Here is a 17,058-nt window from a genome sequence, read left to right as displayed (position 1 = left end):
AACCTTCCGTGCCATGCATGATTTCAAACCATGACGTCTTAGTGTATTACCAACAGTAACCTTGGAAACGGTGGTCCCAGCTCTTTTCAGGTCATTGACCAGCTCCTCCCGTGTAGTCCTGGGCTGATTTCTCACCTTTCTTAGGATCATTGAGACCCCACGAGGTGAGATTTTGCATGGAGCCCCAGTCCGAGGGAGATTGACAGTCATGTTTAGCTTCTTCCATTTTCTAATGATTGCTCCAACAGTGGACCTTTTTTCACCAAGCTGCTTGGCAATTTCCCCGTAGCCCTTTCCAGCCTTGTGGAGGTGTACAATTTTGTCTCTAGTGTCTTTGGACAGCTCTTTGGTCTTGGCCATGTTAGTAGTTGGATTCTTACTGATTGTATGGGGTGGACAGGTGTCTTTATGCAGCTAATGACCTCAAACAGGTGCATCTAATTTAGGATAATAAATGGAGTGAAGGTGGACATTTTAAAGGCAGACTAACAGGTCTTTGAGGGTCAGAATTCTAGCTGATAGACAGGTGTTCAAATACTTATTTGCAGCTGTATCATACAAATAAATTGTTAAAAAATCATAAATTGTGATTTCTGGAAAAAAAAAATTGATTATATCTCTCACAGTGGACATGCACCTACGATGACAATTTCAGACCCCTCCATGATTTCCAAGTGGGAGAACTTGCAAAATAGCAGGGTGTTCAAATACTTATTTTCCTCACTGTATGTCTAAGGAACAGAAAAAGCAGTTTTGATACACTACTCTCCAGGCAGTGGACTGTTCCCCTGCATCCTCGCATCCAATCCTAGGCTTTGGACCCTGCATCAGTCTTGGTGGCATCAGAGGGCATCCGACCCCCAGAACATAGGGAAGAATAGGATGCAGAGTCCAGTTGTGCAGCACAGAAAAGCCAGCAGGAGCAGAGCATTGGCATTATTTTACAGTTCAAGGTTTCTAAATGTAAAATAATGCACCTAGGGGAAAAGAATCCAGAGAGAGTACAACATTGAAGGTAGTGTTAGCCAGCACTACAGAAGAAAAAGGTTTGGGGGTGCTTAATTCAGATGATTGTAAAATGAGCAAACAGTGGGCCAGGCAGTGGGAAAAGCAAATATAATTCTAGGATGCATCACTAGAGGGGTCACCAGCAGGAGGAAGGAGGTTCTGATTCTCCTATATAGATCTTTAGTGAGACCTCATTTAGAATACTGTGTCCAGTTCTGGAGACCTCACACAAAGATATTGATAAGATATAACGAGTCCAGAGATGGGTAACAAAAATGGTGAACGGTCTGGGGGATTAAAAATATCGAGAGCGACTTCAGTAACTTAAAATATACAGTCTGGAGGAAAGAAGGGAAAGAGGAGACATGGTTGAAACCTTTAAATACATTAAGGGGATGACTGAGGTTCAGGAGGGTAGTTTTTCCAAGATGAAACCAAAATCAAGAACACAGGAACATGACCTCAAACTAACAGGAGGAAATTTCAAAACCAATCTTAGAAAGTAGTTGATGCTTGGAATAAACTGCCAGCAGAGGTAGTGAGACAGTCAACAGTAAATGGCTTCAAACATGCTTGGGATAAACATAAATCGATAGTCAGACTATAAATAAAAAAATAAAAAAAAACAGCAGACTCGATGGACTACTCAGTATTTGTTTACTTTCACTTTTCTATGTTTCGATGGTAAGTAAAACTTATTTTTCCAGTCCTATAGACATAAACTACCATTTAATCTAACTTTCCAGAGTTTCTCTTTAAGAATTTAAGACTTTGAAAAACAAGAGGTTTATAATATTAGGCTCTATTTGCATCGCACGTTGGTGGTTCTGGATGTGCATCTGGCCAGAGGGGAGAAAAGCATGATTGAGTAGTTCCCAAAATGGTAGGTGGAATGGTCCAGGGGGGCAGTGAATGAAAAAGGAAACAATACAATGAGACTTGGTCAGGATGGAAAGTATTTATTAACTCAGAGGAAGGAAAGAGAATGTTAGAAGAGAGATAAGATGGGAAGGGAGGGTTGTGCTGAAAATGTGTATCGGTATATGTGCATAAGGGAATATATAAGATCGTAAGCCCTACATCTCGAGGGGTGTGTGTGTGTGTGTGTGTGGGGGGGGGGGGGTTATAAATCTTTTTTTTTATGTTGGTGGGGGGGGGGGGGTTTGTTTTTGAGGGAAGAGGATAAAGAAAGAAGGAGAGAGGGATATAGGAAACACAGATTTGGGGCTCGATTTATGCTGCCTTGATGAGCAGAATAAAGAAGGGCAGAAGTAGATGTTTAGTTTGTTGTCTTGAATCTGTGTATCTGGTGAACGGTGAATTTTATGGAATATATATTTTGTTGTTGTATGCATCTCTTTTTTGATAAAATAAAAATATAAGATATGAAAAAAAAAGAAAAAGGAACAGAAGGAGCCTAAGATCAAATCATATCACGACTTTGGGTTAAAGAAGAACATTTCTGAATGCTCCCTTGCATTGTGGAACAAAGTCCCTATGTAAATTATTACCTTCCCAACATTTCTGTTTAGTACAGTGATTCTGCCAATGTCCTGAATTGAGGACTAATCTTCTTACTTTTAGGATATGCGATGAAATAAGACAAAGTGATACCTTCTGCTTTAGGAAGGTCCTGCTGTGCTCTGTGCACTGATTGGAGCGAGGACTTTGTGATTGCTTTTGAGTCTGTTTATTTGTTTGGAATGATGCAGGGCAACGGCACTAAAGCCTCACTGTACTAAACAGAAATGTTGGGAAGTTAATCATTTACATAGGCACTCTGTTCCACAATGCAAGGGAGCATTCAGAAATATTCTTCTTTAACCCAGTCTTGATATTATTTGATCTTATGCTCTTTCTGTTCCTTTTTCATTCACTGCCCCCCTGGACCTTTCCACCTACCATTTTGGGAACTACTCATTTTTTTTTTTTTTTCAAATATAAGTTTATTGATTTCTCAAAAGAAAAGAAGACAGAGGAAATAAAAACCATACATAAAAAGTACAGTACATTACAAAATACATTAACTGACGTTTACAGGTACATAAATGGCATAACGTCAACAGTGATATTGGTATGATAGGCAATCAGGGGGCAGTCTGTAGTTGTAAAAATAAGTGCCTATGGATGGGGGTCACGCCCGGCTGGCCTAGATTATTCCCACGGCATTGCAGCCTAGGCCTGAACACAGTATCCAGACCCTGACCCCCTCTACCTCCAACAGTACCCCAAGGCCATATACCTGAGACCTATGTGTACAGAGAGGAAGAAAGGAAAGTGTAGTGAAGCAGAGAGAAAGAGGAGTCGGAAATTAGACAGGGAGGGGGAAAGGGGGGGGGGACCTGAGGGGCTTGGCCCACCTATAAAAAATGTGTTACTGTCCTATCGGTTGTCACATGCTGCCACTCAAGTGGCTAACAAAGCCACACCTTTGTCAGAGTATATAAACATGGTCCAGAGCATCCATGCCTGGGAGTGTTGCTCTTGCTTGTTTTGAGCTGCAAGGACTAGGTCCTCCAGTCTCCTGATCTCCTCCACCCTACGCAGCCACATCCTGGCGGTCGGAGGATAATTTTTCTTCCATAGAAGTGGAATACAAGCTTTGGCAGCATTCAGGAGGTGTCTCACAATCAGCTTTTAGTAACTTCGGGCCGGTATTGTAGTGGCATGAATTAAAATAAAGGCTGGGTCATCTTCAATTACATAATCAGTGAATTTTTGGGTGACCGCGCGGACTGTTGTCCAAAATCGCTGCAGCAGAGGGCAAGACCAGGAGAGGTGGAGGAGCGTCCCTTTCTCTGTCTGACATCTCCTGCATCTGTCCGTGGTGGCCGGGAAGAATCTGTGTAGTCGACTGGGCGTGTAGTACCATCGGGTCAGAATCTTATAATTAAATTCTTGGATCTTTGTGCAAATAAAGGTTTTTAGGAAGAACACGATAATCAATTGCTTCTGGGTGTCCATAAATAAGCGTTGTAGGTCTGTTTCCCATTTTCGTACAAATTGCAGATCAGGTTGTTCTGGTCATATGTTTTGGATAAAACATTAGGCATCACTCCCTCTCCTACACAGTACTCTTCGAACGTCGTCAGGTCCCGGTTGTATTGTGCCGGGTTGGGAATTGAGTGGAGAAAATGATGTAATCTCATGGCATTCCAAAAGGGGAGCCTAAACTGACCACCTTCATCTGTCAGAGAGAGTATCGTTGGCCGGGAACTACTCATTTATAATATGCCAAAACAATGAAGTTTTGAATTGTGGACTGAAAACCATATAGAAACAATTGATAAATGAGCTTAAAGAAGAAATATCACGACTTTTTAAAACAAAATATTGAATTTTTCTATTGGAAAATTTTCATGTAGTAGTTTTTCCCATTTCCCTTGTTGACCTGCTTCCAATGTGGATAGGGTGCACCTCCTTGACACATGGCTGTCCAACACAACAGCTAGCAAGAAGACAGCTTCTTTGCTTTGTATTTCCTGTCTCTGGCTCCTAGCACTTGCCTAAGGCAAGCACCAGCAAGAAGAATACAGAGGGACAATAGGCACATATGCCTCACTTCCCTTTACATTCTTCTAGCCAGTGTTTGCTTTGCTAACTGCAGTGTTGGGTGGCTGTGCATCAACGAAGGAGGTGCCTTGTCCAACATCGCACCTAGTGTTACAGGGGCACCTAGGGAGATGGGACAAAGTACTACATGTATTTCACCCCATGGGAAACTAAATAACGTAAAGTGATAATTCATTAAAATTAGAAATATTTTTAATTTTATTTTCATAATGTTATTTAAAATGTATAGGTATTTAAACTGTTATACAAATACAGTACCAACATCATGTAAATCTTTACTTAAAAACAAACAAACTGACAAGGTGTACCCTAGATGCAAAAATGAAAGAACAACATTTTTTATTTTTTTAAAGATAAAGCATAGCAGACGCTACTTCAGTTCACACTCAGATAGTCATCGAAAGAGCAGGCTGGGAGGAGGAAAAAAGGGATAAGTGCTATGATTCATTTCATCTGGTATCATTGGCTGGAATAAGTATACAAAATATTCCTATGTTAAATTTTTTTATATATATATATATATATATATATATATATATATATATATATATATATATATATATACACACACACACACACACGGTATATATATACATACACACACAAACTTTTATTCAACAGTTTCCATGTGACCAATCACTTCCTTCTAGTCTACAGCATCTATTTGAACCTTTGCTCCGGAAACCTAAAATATTGAAAACTAAAAGACTGCAAGCAGACTGCACAGAAAACAGATTCATTTGAACCCCAACCTCTGAAATCATAAGCCCAAAACCAATTAAAAGAATGTCTCCAAGTGCTGTAACCTTTGCTGACTTAAAGTGGCAGGCAAGACTGTTTTATCATGGAGAAAAAAGCCTTGTAATTACTATGTTCTACATTGCAGGCTTCTTGGCCCTAGTGTACAGTGTAAGCATTCATTCTAGACCTATCTTCCTATCATAAGACTGAGCTGCTGGTTTAGATTCTGGCCCAGTGTCTCATGTCATGTTGAAGAATCTCATAGCACTATCTTCTCTAATAAATGGCTTTAACTTTTCACCTAGGAGATATCTGCTTTAACTTATCACCTGGAATCATCTGCTTTTCTTAACGCCTCTACTAAATTAAAATCTGAAAGCCCCCTGATTTGGAGCCAGGCTGGTGCTAGCCTTTCAGACAGCACGATGAATGGTCGCTGAGAGAATGTAAAAATATTATCCAAAGAGAGCAAGCTTTGCTGGCCACCTTTCCTTCAAAGAGTATGAGGAAAGCTGCAGATTGTAAATAGCCAGCAGGTTAGGCACCACTGCTTTTCACATGTACTTAGTAAAAGAGTAAGTCCCGCAGAAGAAGAAAACATCAAATGGCTTACAACTCTGAAAATTTGATGAATCCGTGGAATTAAAATGTTAGTCAACCGTTACTGTTTACAGACTGCTTGTTTTCGGACTAATTTTAGCCTATTACCTGAACTGACTTAGCAATCCCAAATTTTTCCTGGGTTGCATATATACCATCAATTTTTTTATGTTTAATTGATCCAGCAAAAATGTATTTTATTTTGTGCAGCATTTGTCGTTATTTGTCCATCTCTGTAGCCCTAATTTTCAAATAGGCGACACCGGTATTCAGAGACAGGAACTTTCTGTAATTATCTCCTGCCTGTTAGCTGGCTGAAAATCTTCCTACTAATGAGGTTGTCCCTGCGCACATCCACTCCTGCCTTAAAGTTAAACTTTACCGTAGTTAAACAGATGTTTTTTTGTTTTTGTTTAGCAGAAGTGACTTTGCAGGTCTCTCCTGCTTAAAGTGCACTAAGATAAAAAGCCTTCTGTGTGCAGCAGCCCCCCTCAGCCCCCCTAACACTTACCTGAGGTCCCTCACTGTCCAGCGATGTCCACGAGTGACTCGGCCATCTAAGATTCTCCTTTTTGATTGGCTGAGACACAGCAGTGGCGCCTTTGGCTCCCATTGCTGTCAAAGTCAGCTAGCCAATCAGGGCACATGGGGGGCAAGGCCAGGTCAGGGCTCTGTGTCTGAATTCACACAGGGAGCTGTGACTCGGCTTGAGTGCCCCCATAGCAAGCTGCTTGCTGTGGGGGCACAGAACATGATCACAGAAGAGGGACCCGAGAAGGGTAGGATTCGGGCTGCTCTGTGTAAATCCACTGCAACAGAGCAGGTAAGTATAACATGCTTGTTATTTTTATATAATTTTTTTTTTACTTTATAATTACATTAAACTCAATCTTTTTATCCTTCCAACATTTTATAATAGTGTACACTACCTGAAAAGCATATGCAGGGAAGTATACACTCCTGGTTCATTCCCAGTATCTGTATAAGCGGTTAAATGTCAGAACAATGTAACTCCTTCTATAAAATAACATTTTACATTGTGTGGGAAAGAGTGATGAAGGAAAGCAAAGAACAGTTCTGACCTGTCAGTGTCAGGAGAAGGGCAAACAGGGAGGTACGTTTGCCATGATGTGCCAACACCTTGTGCATACTTGCACATTATGGCAACAGAAGTAAACTTACAGTTCTGCTTTAAAGGAATAATGATGATGTATAAAGGCTATCGGGTCAGCATGACAAAGAGGAAATTAGTAATTTTAGAAGGGAATAAAATATAACAGCTTCCAGATTTCTCCATTTTAGGCAAACCATAGTGTATTGGGACAAAGGTCATATTTCAGGTATTATTGCAAAATGTTATGCACAATATGTGTCCATATAAAAGCAATCTGATGGTTAATTTATATACATTTACGTATATGTAGCATATTTAATTTTAAGTGGTTTATAAATAGCCATATTTCTTGAAACGTCATGCAAGATACTTTAAACACACAAAACTTAGAGGTTGCCATGAACAGCTGTCAAAGTATGGAAGGGAGATTATGCTGGAATATCCCCAAAAAATATACTGTATTTTTCGCTCCATAAGACACACTTTTTTCGCCCCCAAAAAACGGGGGGAAATGTGTGTGCGTCTTATGGAGCGAATACCGACCAGGAGAGCCGCTGAAAGGGGATCGTTTTGGCGGCAAAACGATGCCCTATTCATCACTCTGCCCCAGCTAAATCCTGTTTCTCCCCTGCCTTCAGCTGCTACCGGGAGAGAAACAAAAAGGTATTGTTCTTTATTTAACCCCCACAGGATCGGCATTGATATGTAAATCGCGCGGGCATTGTTATGTTAATGTGGTTGGCCACCGCGAATCATATGCAAAATTACGCCCGAACCTCTGCATGCCGCTCACCTAGAAGGTGTGAACAGCATACAGGTGAGTATAGGGGGCATGTAGAGGGGATCAAAGAGGGGCGTTTGAGGTGCATAGGAGGTGAGCAGAGTTGTGCAGAGTTGAATGGGAAGGAGGAGTTGGATAGCATAGGTTAGCAGAGTAGGGGTTTGGGGGATAGAGGTTAGCAGATGAGTTATAGGGGCAATGTTGTACTGAGAGGCAGATAAGAATGCAGAGATTAGTAGAGAGATGGGGGGTACTGTAAATACACCATTTACATCACTAGTCAGTGTAAATGTCTCAATATGCAAATACTCCTGTTGTGTTGAGGTCATGTAAATGTCCCAGTTACATTGGGGATCAGTGTAGGGTGCCCCCTTACATTTGTTGTCAGTGTAGAAATATTATTCTGTTAAATTTTATTAAATATTTTAGTACACCATTTGGTTGAGGATTTTTTTTCATATTTTCCCCCTATAAAATCTAGGTGCGTCTTATAGTCAGGTGCGTCTTATAGAGCAAAAAATACAGTAAGTAGTAAGGGAATGACTTAGCTCACCAGATACCACCTATACCTTATATAAATATATATATCATTTTTGGTTCCACTAACCACAGTGAAAAAATGTAATTCCTTTTTACAATAAAACAATAAAGAAATCATGATAAATATAAAAAAATTAGACATACTTGGGTGAGGTTTTCCAGACAGCATCCATCTGGGATCGTAAGGAGCCTTAGTGGGAACAAAGTCAATTTGTCTGTCAATTGGATCCTTTGGTGTTAATATCGGAACAGGACTGGACATACACTGAAAAAAGACAATATCTCATGAAGGAGAACATTTTCTAGATAAGCTGTCAGTGTCAGCAAATAGTCAAGTGACAATGGAAGTGTAAAGCATATTACTGAGAACCAGATGGGAAGCATTATGCATTTTAAAAAAAAAATATTCAAACTGTTTCTAAATTATTTGGATGCAATGAACAAAAAAAAAAAAAAAAAAATTGCATTTTTCAAATGTACAGTATTTTGATTTTTTTTGTTCTGTACAGAAAACGTTAATGGACATAGACCAACATAATTATTATACGTTTAAAGAGAAACTGATGTTCTTTACCTAGGCTGTTAATTTTGCAGGAGAATTTTTCCCTAGCTTAGTGAATGAGGTAAAGCACTGCTGACTTCTATCATCCAATATTGTGTAAGCAAAAATACAATTAAAAAATAAAAAATAAATTCCATGCACGTCACTGGGCATTCTATTTAAAGAAGAGGTCCGGGAAAAATAAAAATAAATTAAAAGCCAGCAGCTACACATACTGCAGCTGCTGGCTTTTAATAAATGGACACTTACCTGTCCTGCTGTCCTTCGATGTTGGCAGTAGGGTTCCCGGCGTGATGCCGAAAGGCTAAACTGCCGTCGCCATTGCGGGTAAAGGAACCCGGCAGTGTAGCCTTTCGGCTTCACGCTGGGAACCCTACTGCGCATGTGCGAGGCCCCGCTCCTCTCTCCTATTAGCCCGGCGGCCAGGGGAGGAGGAGGAGGGAGCCCCGCGGTGACGGAAGTCCCAGAGGTGGGAAAGACAGGTATCCTGTCCCCCCCCGAAAGGTGCCAATTGTGGCACCAGAGGGGGGAGGAATCCGATGAGCGGAAGTTCCACTTTAGGGTGGAGCTCCGCTTTAAAGTGAATTTTCACCACATTACCTAAACTTAAAGGGTCACTAAAGGAAAAAAATGTTTTTGCTGAAATTACTGTTTACAGGGTATAGAGACATAATAACTGATTTCTTTTAAAAATAGATAAAAAAAACAATCATATAATGTACCTACAGTTTAGTTTCGTTTTTGCTGTTGTTTCCTGGTTCTCTGATGTACAGAGCCAGAGAGCCAATAGAGGGCAGTGATGGTTTGTAAAACAAAACTGGATTGGTGCTGAGGGGTTTTAGACACACAGTCATCACACCTCCTTGATTAGTAACCACAGTGAGAATTCTCCCAGTACTGTGGTGATCAGGAAACAGACAACCAGTAAGTGTCCAGAACAGAGAGGAATTACAGCAACATCAAAGCAAAAACAAACAATGAGGACATGAAACCAGGACTGCAGTAAGGTAAAGGAAGCTATTTAGCTAAAAAAAAATCCTTTAGTGACCCTTTAAGTTGACTATACATATCGAACAGATTCCTCCATCCATGCTAAACAGCGTAGATGGAAATATCTCCCACTGTGGCAACAGTAGTTTAACAGCCAGCCACGCCATCTGTCAAAATACCAGCAGCTGAACCCGATTGGATGTAGCCACTGTTCGACTGATATCTTTCCATGTGACTCCTTCAATTTTTCAATTTAAGAAAGTAGGGTGTAGGGGAGCAAAACAGGACCACCCATGCAGCAAATTTCAGACGGTTTAATCAGGAAACCGAATAGTGTATGGCCAGCTTAAATAATAAAAAATTCCCTTGCAAACTGAACAGCCTTTTCTTCTTTGGCTATTCAATCCCATTGTCTCTTTGCTTTTCCCATGCATATTAAAGACATAGGAAGGTAATAAAAGAGCATGCTAAGCTCCTGAAATGCTGACATGTGCTGTGTATCTGTACAGTAAATAATCTATCTTTCAAACACTGTTCATCTTGTATTTTCCAAATCACGTTTGATAGATAGACAGAACCTTACATTTTCTTATCATATATACAGTGAACTTGATATTTTAGTCACTGTATGGTGTACTTTAGGAAAACATACCTTAGGCATATAAGAAAGCCAATGCAAAATAGTGTACACTCCTTCAAAGTCATCAAACACTGTGGCATGTGTGACTCCATTGTTGTGCATGATTTGGATTCCACCAAGCTGATTGTTGGATGTGTAGACTTCCCTGCCGAGAACCTTGAAAAAATAAAAAGCTAAATTAATTACAACACCAAGTACTTAATTACATTTGTTTGGGGAGTAGATAAAAAGGCAAGATGGAACTAAAGCTATATATCGACCTGAAATAACAAATCAAAGCAAATCAGTCTCTCTCAAAGTATGGAAAAATTAATATAAAAAGTGTATTAATGGGGGCGCTAGTAAAATAAATTGATAACATTAAAATTGTGACATCAAACATTAGCCCTTGTTTCTCTGCCACCTGCCACCTGTGATATTATAAAGTCTCAATCGGTTTTACTGTAAATCTACAGTTGTTTTTATCGCAAAACCTAAATAGAAAAATGACATATATGCAAAAATACCTATAAACATTTCGGCAATCCCTACCACAGAGTTGTTTCCAGACCAAAGGGTCCAACTCTTAAAGCAAAAAGTTAGTCTCTATGCGCAAATTTAGTTTGCTTTCAAAAGCATTTCACTTGCATTAATTATCCATTTGAGATGCCAATAAGATCCTTCAGAGTTCACTGACCGTTGCATTTCACCTGAAGTCGACCTCTTTCTGATCTGCATTTGACACTGAAGCTGCATAGACCTCCTTGTAAGGTGATTTTTCTTTCCTATTGACATATAGGGAGACAAGTTTGTCTGACTGTTGGGTCGTTCTGACCCAGCAAAGCATTTCCTTGTAGTGACAGAGCTTGCGCACCACCTCCCACACACTCCTGGTAAGCGAGGCAGCACCTAAGGGTGTAATGATGGGCCAATAGGAATATAGGATGGGAGCAGTGGGAGGATGCAAACAACTTTCCAGATTGCGTGGGAGTTTTGCCCATTTACAAGAGACCATTATTTGGGCACAAAGGAGCAAACTTAAAATATGTGCTTAATGAAATTACACTATAGCCTCCCATTAATCAGAATGTGCTATCCTTCTTATTTATCCCTCTGGCCTCGTACACACGACCGAGAAACTCGTCGTAAAAGAAACATTGTTTTCCTCGACGAGTTCCTTGTCAGGCTTGTCGAGAATCTTGACAAGCTTTCTTTGCGTACACACTGTCAAGACAAAATCTCGTCGCTCTCAAACGCGGTGGCGCACAACGGCACTATAAAGGGAAGTTCGATTCCACTGGCACAACCCTTGGAGCTGCTTTTGCTAATCTCATGTTACTGCGTGTTAAGTAAAAGTTTGGTAAGAGACGATTCGCGCTTTTCAGTCTGTTACAGCGTGACGAATGTGCTATCTCCATTACGAACGCTACTTTTACCGAAGGTGCGCTCCCGTCTCATACTTTATTCTGAGCATGCGCGGGTTTCTAAGCATACACACGAACGTGTTTCTCGTCGTAAACCAGCCCGACGAGAAACACGACGAGGAAATTGAGACTCCCGATGAGGAAAAAGAGAACTTTTCTCTTTTTTGCTCGTCGAGATCCACGACAGTTTTCTCGACGAAAAACATACACATGACCGTTTTCCTCGGCAAAAAAGCTCTACCACCAAGTTTCTTGATGGATTCTGTCGAGGAAAACGGTCGTGTGTACAAGGACTCTGCCTTAAAGTGTCCGTAAACCCATTGGAACTTTTTTGTATTTTTATCATATGCTAATAGAAGGAAATCCATAGATCACATTCGAATACTATTTACAAATAACATGTTTTCGCTTTTCTATACCACGGTTACGTAACTTACCCAGTATCATACTGTACGGCTGGTTGCTAAAGCAAGCAGAAAAGCAAGTACGTACAGAGCAAGCACAGAGCCCACTGCCGATGTAGTGGCCATATGTGTTGAGAGAAAATGAAATGCATTTTACTTTTTTAAAGAAAAATAGAAGATAAAGATCATATAAGCCAATATTTTGCATAGTAACCAACAGCTCTAACAGCTGTTAAGCTCTTGCTGACCGCCCACCGCCGTTTTACGGCGGCAAGTCGGCTCGGCTGCGCAAAATCACGTAATATAACATGATTTTGCTTTGCGGCCACTAGGGGTGCCACTGGTGCTGATGCGAGTGCCTGGCGGGCGCGATCACCACCTGGCACCCGCGATCGCTCGTGACAGAGTGAGAACCAGTAGCTGTGTGTGTCTGTCATTTCCCCTAGTCAGTCCCACCCCCCCTTCAGTTAGAACACACGATAGGGAACATAATTAACCCCTTGATCGCCCCCTAGTGTTAACCCCTTCCCTGCCAGTGACATTTTTACAGTAATCAATGCATTTTTATAGCACTGATCACTATAAAAATGCCAATGGTCCCAAAAATGTGTCAAAAGTGTCCGATGTGTCCGCCATAAGGTCGCAGTACCGATAAAATCACTGCCATTACTAGTAAAAAATGCCATATCTCTATCCCCTATTTTGTAGACGCTACAACTTTTGCACAAACCATTTAATAAACGCTCATTGCGATTTTTTTTTACGAAAAATATGTAGAAGAATATGTATCAGCCTAAACAGAGGAAAAAATATTTTGTTTATATATTTTTGGGGGATATTTATTATAGCAAAAAGTAAAAAAATATAATTTTTTTTCAAAATTGCCGCTCTATTTTTGTTTATAGCGCAAAAAATAAAAACAAATACCCCCAAAAGAAAGCTCTATTTGTGGGAAAAAAAGACGCCAATTTTGTTAGGGAGCCATGTCGCACGACCGCGCAATTGTCAGTTAAAATGACGCAGTGCCGAATCGCAAAAAGTGGCCCGGTCATTGACCAGCAAAATGGTCCGGGGCTGAACTGGTTGAAGATAAAAATGACTATCTTTGCAATGGCAGAGACTCTGCAGAATTTTCACTGATCGACACCCTCTGCCACATTTCTGATTTCCCCCGCAATCCATAGCCGATTATCATATGGGGTGGACAGGTGGGGAGAGGGAGCAAATGTCACTCAACCTGCTGGAGCTGCACTGTAAATCAATGAAAAAAAGTCAAGTTTTGAAGCTTCCAGAAGAGAAAGGTGGAAGTGAATGGTTTCCTAACAGGGAAGTGGCAGAGCATGCACACTTATTCCGCGTACACACGATCAGACATTTCGACAACAAAACAGTGGATTTTTTTCCCGACGGATGATGGCTCAAACTTGTCTTGCATACACACAGTTGCACAAATGTTCTCGGTTATTCCGATTGCCAAGAACGCGGTCACGTACAACACGTACAACGGCACTATAAAAGTACAATACCAATTGCGCCACCCTTTGGGCTCCTTCTGCTAATCTCGTGTTAGAAGAAGTTTGGTGAGAGCCTCGTGCTTTTCAGGCCATTACAGCATGACAAATGTGCTATCTCTATTACGAACGCTAGTTTTACCAGACCAAGTGCTTCCGTCTCGTACTTGATTCAGAGCATGCATGGAATTTTGTGCATCGGAATTGTCTACACCCGATCGGAATTTGCGACAACGGATTTTGTTGTCGGAAAATTTGAGAACCAGTTCTTAATTTTTTGTTGTCGGAATGGAGCCTACACATGGTCGGAATTTCCCACAACAAACTCCCATTGAACATTTGTTGTCAGAAATGCCGAGCGTGCACAAGCATTGCCACTCAGAAGAAGAAAGTCTATTGAAATGAAATGACTGCACACAGGCGTATAACACACACCCTAACTTTAAGTGAGAAGTTTCAGGGAAAAAAAATCCACAGCCCCCTACGTATAACAGGCAGGCACAGTTTACCCTCTATTTTCAGGGTAAAAAGGTGAGTGTTATATGCCAATAAATACAGTATTTTCTAACAATGACAATATGCAAGCTGGAAAGGTTATGCACACAGGTCATAAGCCTACTTTTAAAGATAATGGGGCAGATTCACATACAATTGCATGGGCGCAGCGTATGTGAGATACGCTACGCCGCTGTAACTTACTTTTGAAAGCTTTGAATCCAGAAAGAATTTGCGCCGTAAGTTACGGCGGCGTAGTGCATCTATTGCGGCGTAACGGCGCTTAATTAAATTCTGCGAGTAGGGGGCGTGTTTCATTTAAATGAAGCGCGTCCCCGCGCCAAACGAACTGCGCATGCGCCGTCCCTAAATTTCCCGCCGTGCATTGCGCTAAATGACGTCGCAAGGACGTCATTGTTTTGACGTGGTTGTAAATTAATTCAAATTCGACGCGGGAACGACGGCCATACTTAACATTGCGTACGCCACCAAATAGCAGCTTTAACTATACGTCGAAAAAAGCCGAACGGAAACGACGTAAAAGAATGCGACGACCGCTCGTACGTTCGTGGATCGTCGGAAATAGCTAATTTGCATACTCAACGCGGAATACGACGGGAACGCCACCCAGCGGACGGCGAAGAATTGCATCTAAGATCCGAAGGCGTACGAAGACGTACGCCTGTCGGATCTAACCCAGATGCCGTCGTATCTTGTTTTGAGGATTCAAAACAAAGATACGACGCGGGAAATTTGAAAGTACACCGGCGTATCAGTAGATACGCCGGCGTACTTTCTTTGTGGATCTGCCCCAATAACTCAAAAAATAAAACATTTAAATTATGTGGGTGATGTCTTGATCTAAATACTGTTGTCAATCCAAGCAATATGTTTCAAAATCACTGTAATTGATTATGGATATTATGCTTATCCTCAACAACAGTAATGATCCTTTTACTGTACTTCCAAAACAAAAGCGGGGGAACGGGGGTTTTTATAGCAAATTAGACAGAGAAAAGAGCAGCAATCCTCTCATCTCGCATAGAAAGTGCTCAGAGACCCGTCCATCTGTGGTCAGGCCTTGTTGTATGTTCTCTCCGTGTGTTTTGTGAGCAATTTCCAGGGATCATTTCATGCATGCGAGATGACTCCACTCCCTAGAAATCTGTCAATCCTTGTGATGTACTTGCGCTGACATCTTAAATACTGGCTCCATGACTAGCTAAAATATTATCATACATCTTCTAACTGCTGCTCATTTGTGTTTAACCCTTAAATACAAGTTGTTTCTGTGATTGTATAAAATGTTAGTAAAATTACTAAAACCCAAACGATTATATATACACAGTATGTAACTTCTCACAAACATGTTTCCAAAGCTTTAAAGTAAACTAAGCCAGCATGCTTAAGAGCAACACCACGATTTAATTTATAGTGCTGAAACATTCAGTCTTAACAATCACTGCAGGGTAAAAGCATTTACCTAGCTCTCAACTACCCTTTGTTTAGACCCAAATCCTTTTGCATCACTTTCCTTCACAAATGACTCTCTTTTAGATCTAATGCATACATAAATAAAACATAACAGCATTAATAACCATTTTTTATTTATTTATGTAATTCACATATTTGTCTGAAATATGTATATGGCATACCAATTTGTTTTTATAAAGGATTATATGTATGAGGACAGTGTTCATTATTTATTAATTGATTATCATGATTTTTAGTTGTATGTAGGACGTATATTATGATGGTCACTTTTAGGACTTTTTAAACATAAGGACATTTGTTTAGGAAGATACAGTATTTTAAAATATTTTTGCTATAGTTTTGAGATGTGAGAGTCCCAGTTTGATTTTGACAGCTGTGCCCTGTGTAGTGGTGGGTTAAAGACAACAACACATCTATGTTCATATCGTAAAAAAAAAAAAGTTACGCAGCTACAAACGTGATGTAGCACAACTTTACATACAGATACCTCATCCTCCTTTTGAGACACCCAAAGTCCATAAAGAATATGTATTTCCAACCACCAACATGAAAACAGTGCACAGAGTCTTTTCAACATCCTGCATCTATTGTATTAGGGGTGCATCCACCTTATGCTGTAAATTAAATGCTCACGTGCCTTTCTGACCAATAAAGATATAGGCAATCTTTATTACCATTATTTACATAATGATTTCAAAGATGAATCCGCCCTTTTTGTATTCCCACCACTGTGCTTATGAACAAATAGTGATAATCAAATTTGCAAAAAGAGTGAAGCAGCTACTTTAAAAAAATCAAACTGTGAAAAACATATTATAAAACCCTAAAATGAGTGTAATAAAATATAAGCAGCGCTGTAAACAATGTAAGATGAGATATCCGTTTTCACAGGTATTGAAAAATAATGCCAATGTCCATAAACATCACCATGTGACAAAAGTGAATATGAGCACAAATTCCCAAAAATATATATAAATGTGTTTAAATATTAATTAAATATATGTCCATATATCACATCAAGTAGGTTTGTGAAAAAAATAATGATAATAGCTTCCAATCTTCCACCACACCCGGTGTCAGTGAATCCTCTCCTGTCAGATGCAAAACTCACTGCCAGAAAGCTCCGCATGTAAATAAAAGAAGTTCTCAAAATAGCGCGATACCGTAAAATCAGTTTAATAACACACTTAAATCTTCAGATA

General features: G+C 40.3%; 1 protein-coding gene across 3 annotated transcripts in view; it reads right to left on the bottom strand.

Annotated features, from left to right (window-relative positions):
- ACACA (acetyl-CoA carboxylase alpha) overlaps positions 1 to 17,058 on the bottom strand; it is a 510,335-nt gene that overhangs the window by 113,052 nt on the left and 380,225 nt on the right. For all 3 annotated transcript variants that reach the window (XM_040337823.1, XM_040337822.1, XM_040337824.1), the window contains 2 exons: positions 10,562 to 10,705; positions 8,502 to 8,622 (listed from right to left, as the gene is read on the bottom strand). In XM_040337823.1, the coding sequence (XP_040193757.1) occupies positions 8,502 to 8,622; positions 10,562 to 10,705 (265 nt within the window). The remainder of the gene's footprint in view (positions 1 to 8,501; positions 8,623 to 10,561; positions 10,706 to 17,058) is intronic.

The sequence above is a fragment of the Rana temporaria genome, chromosome 2, assembly GCF_905171775.1.
Source record: "Rana temporaria chromosome 2, aRanTem1.1, whole genome shotgun sequence".
NCBI lineage: Eukaryota > Metazoa > Chordata > Amphibia > Anura > Ranidae > Rana > Rana temporaria.
Note: the sequence above shows the minus strand (reverse complement) of the source record. Positions and strands in the feature narration are given on the sequence as shown.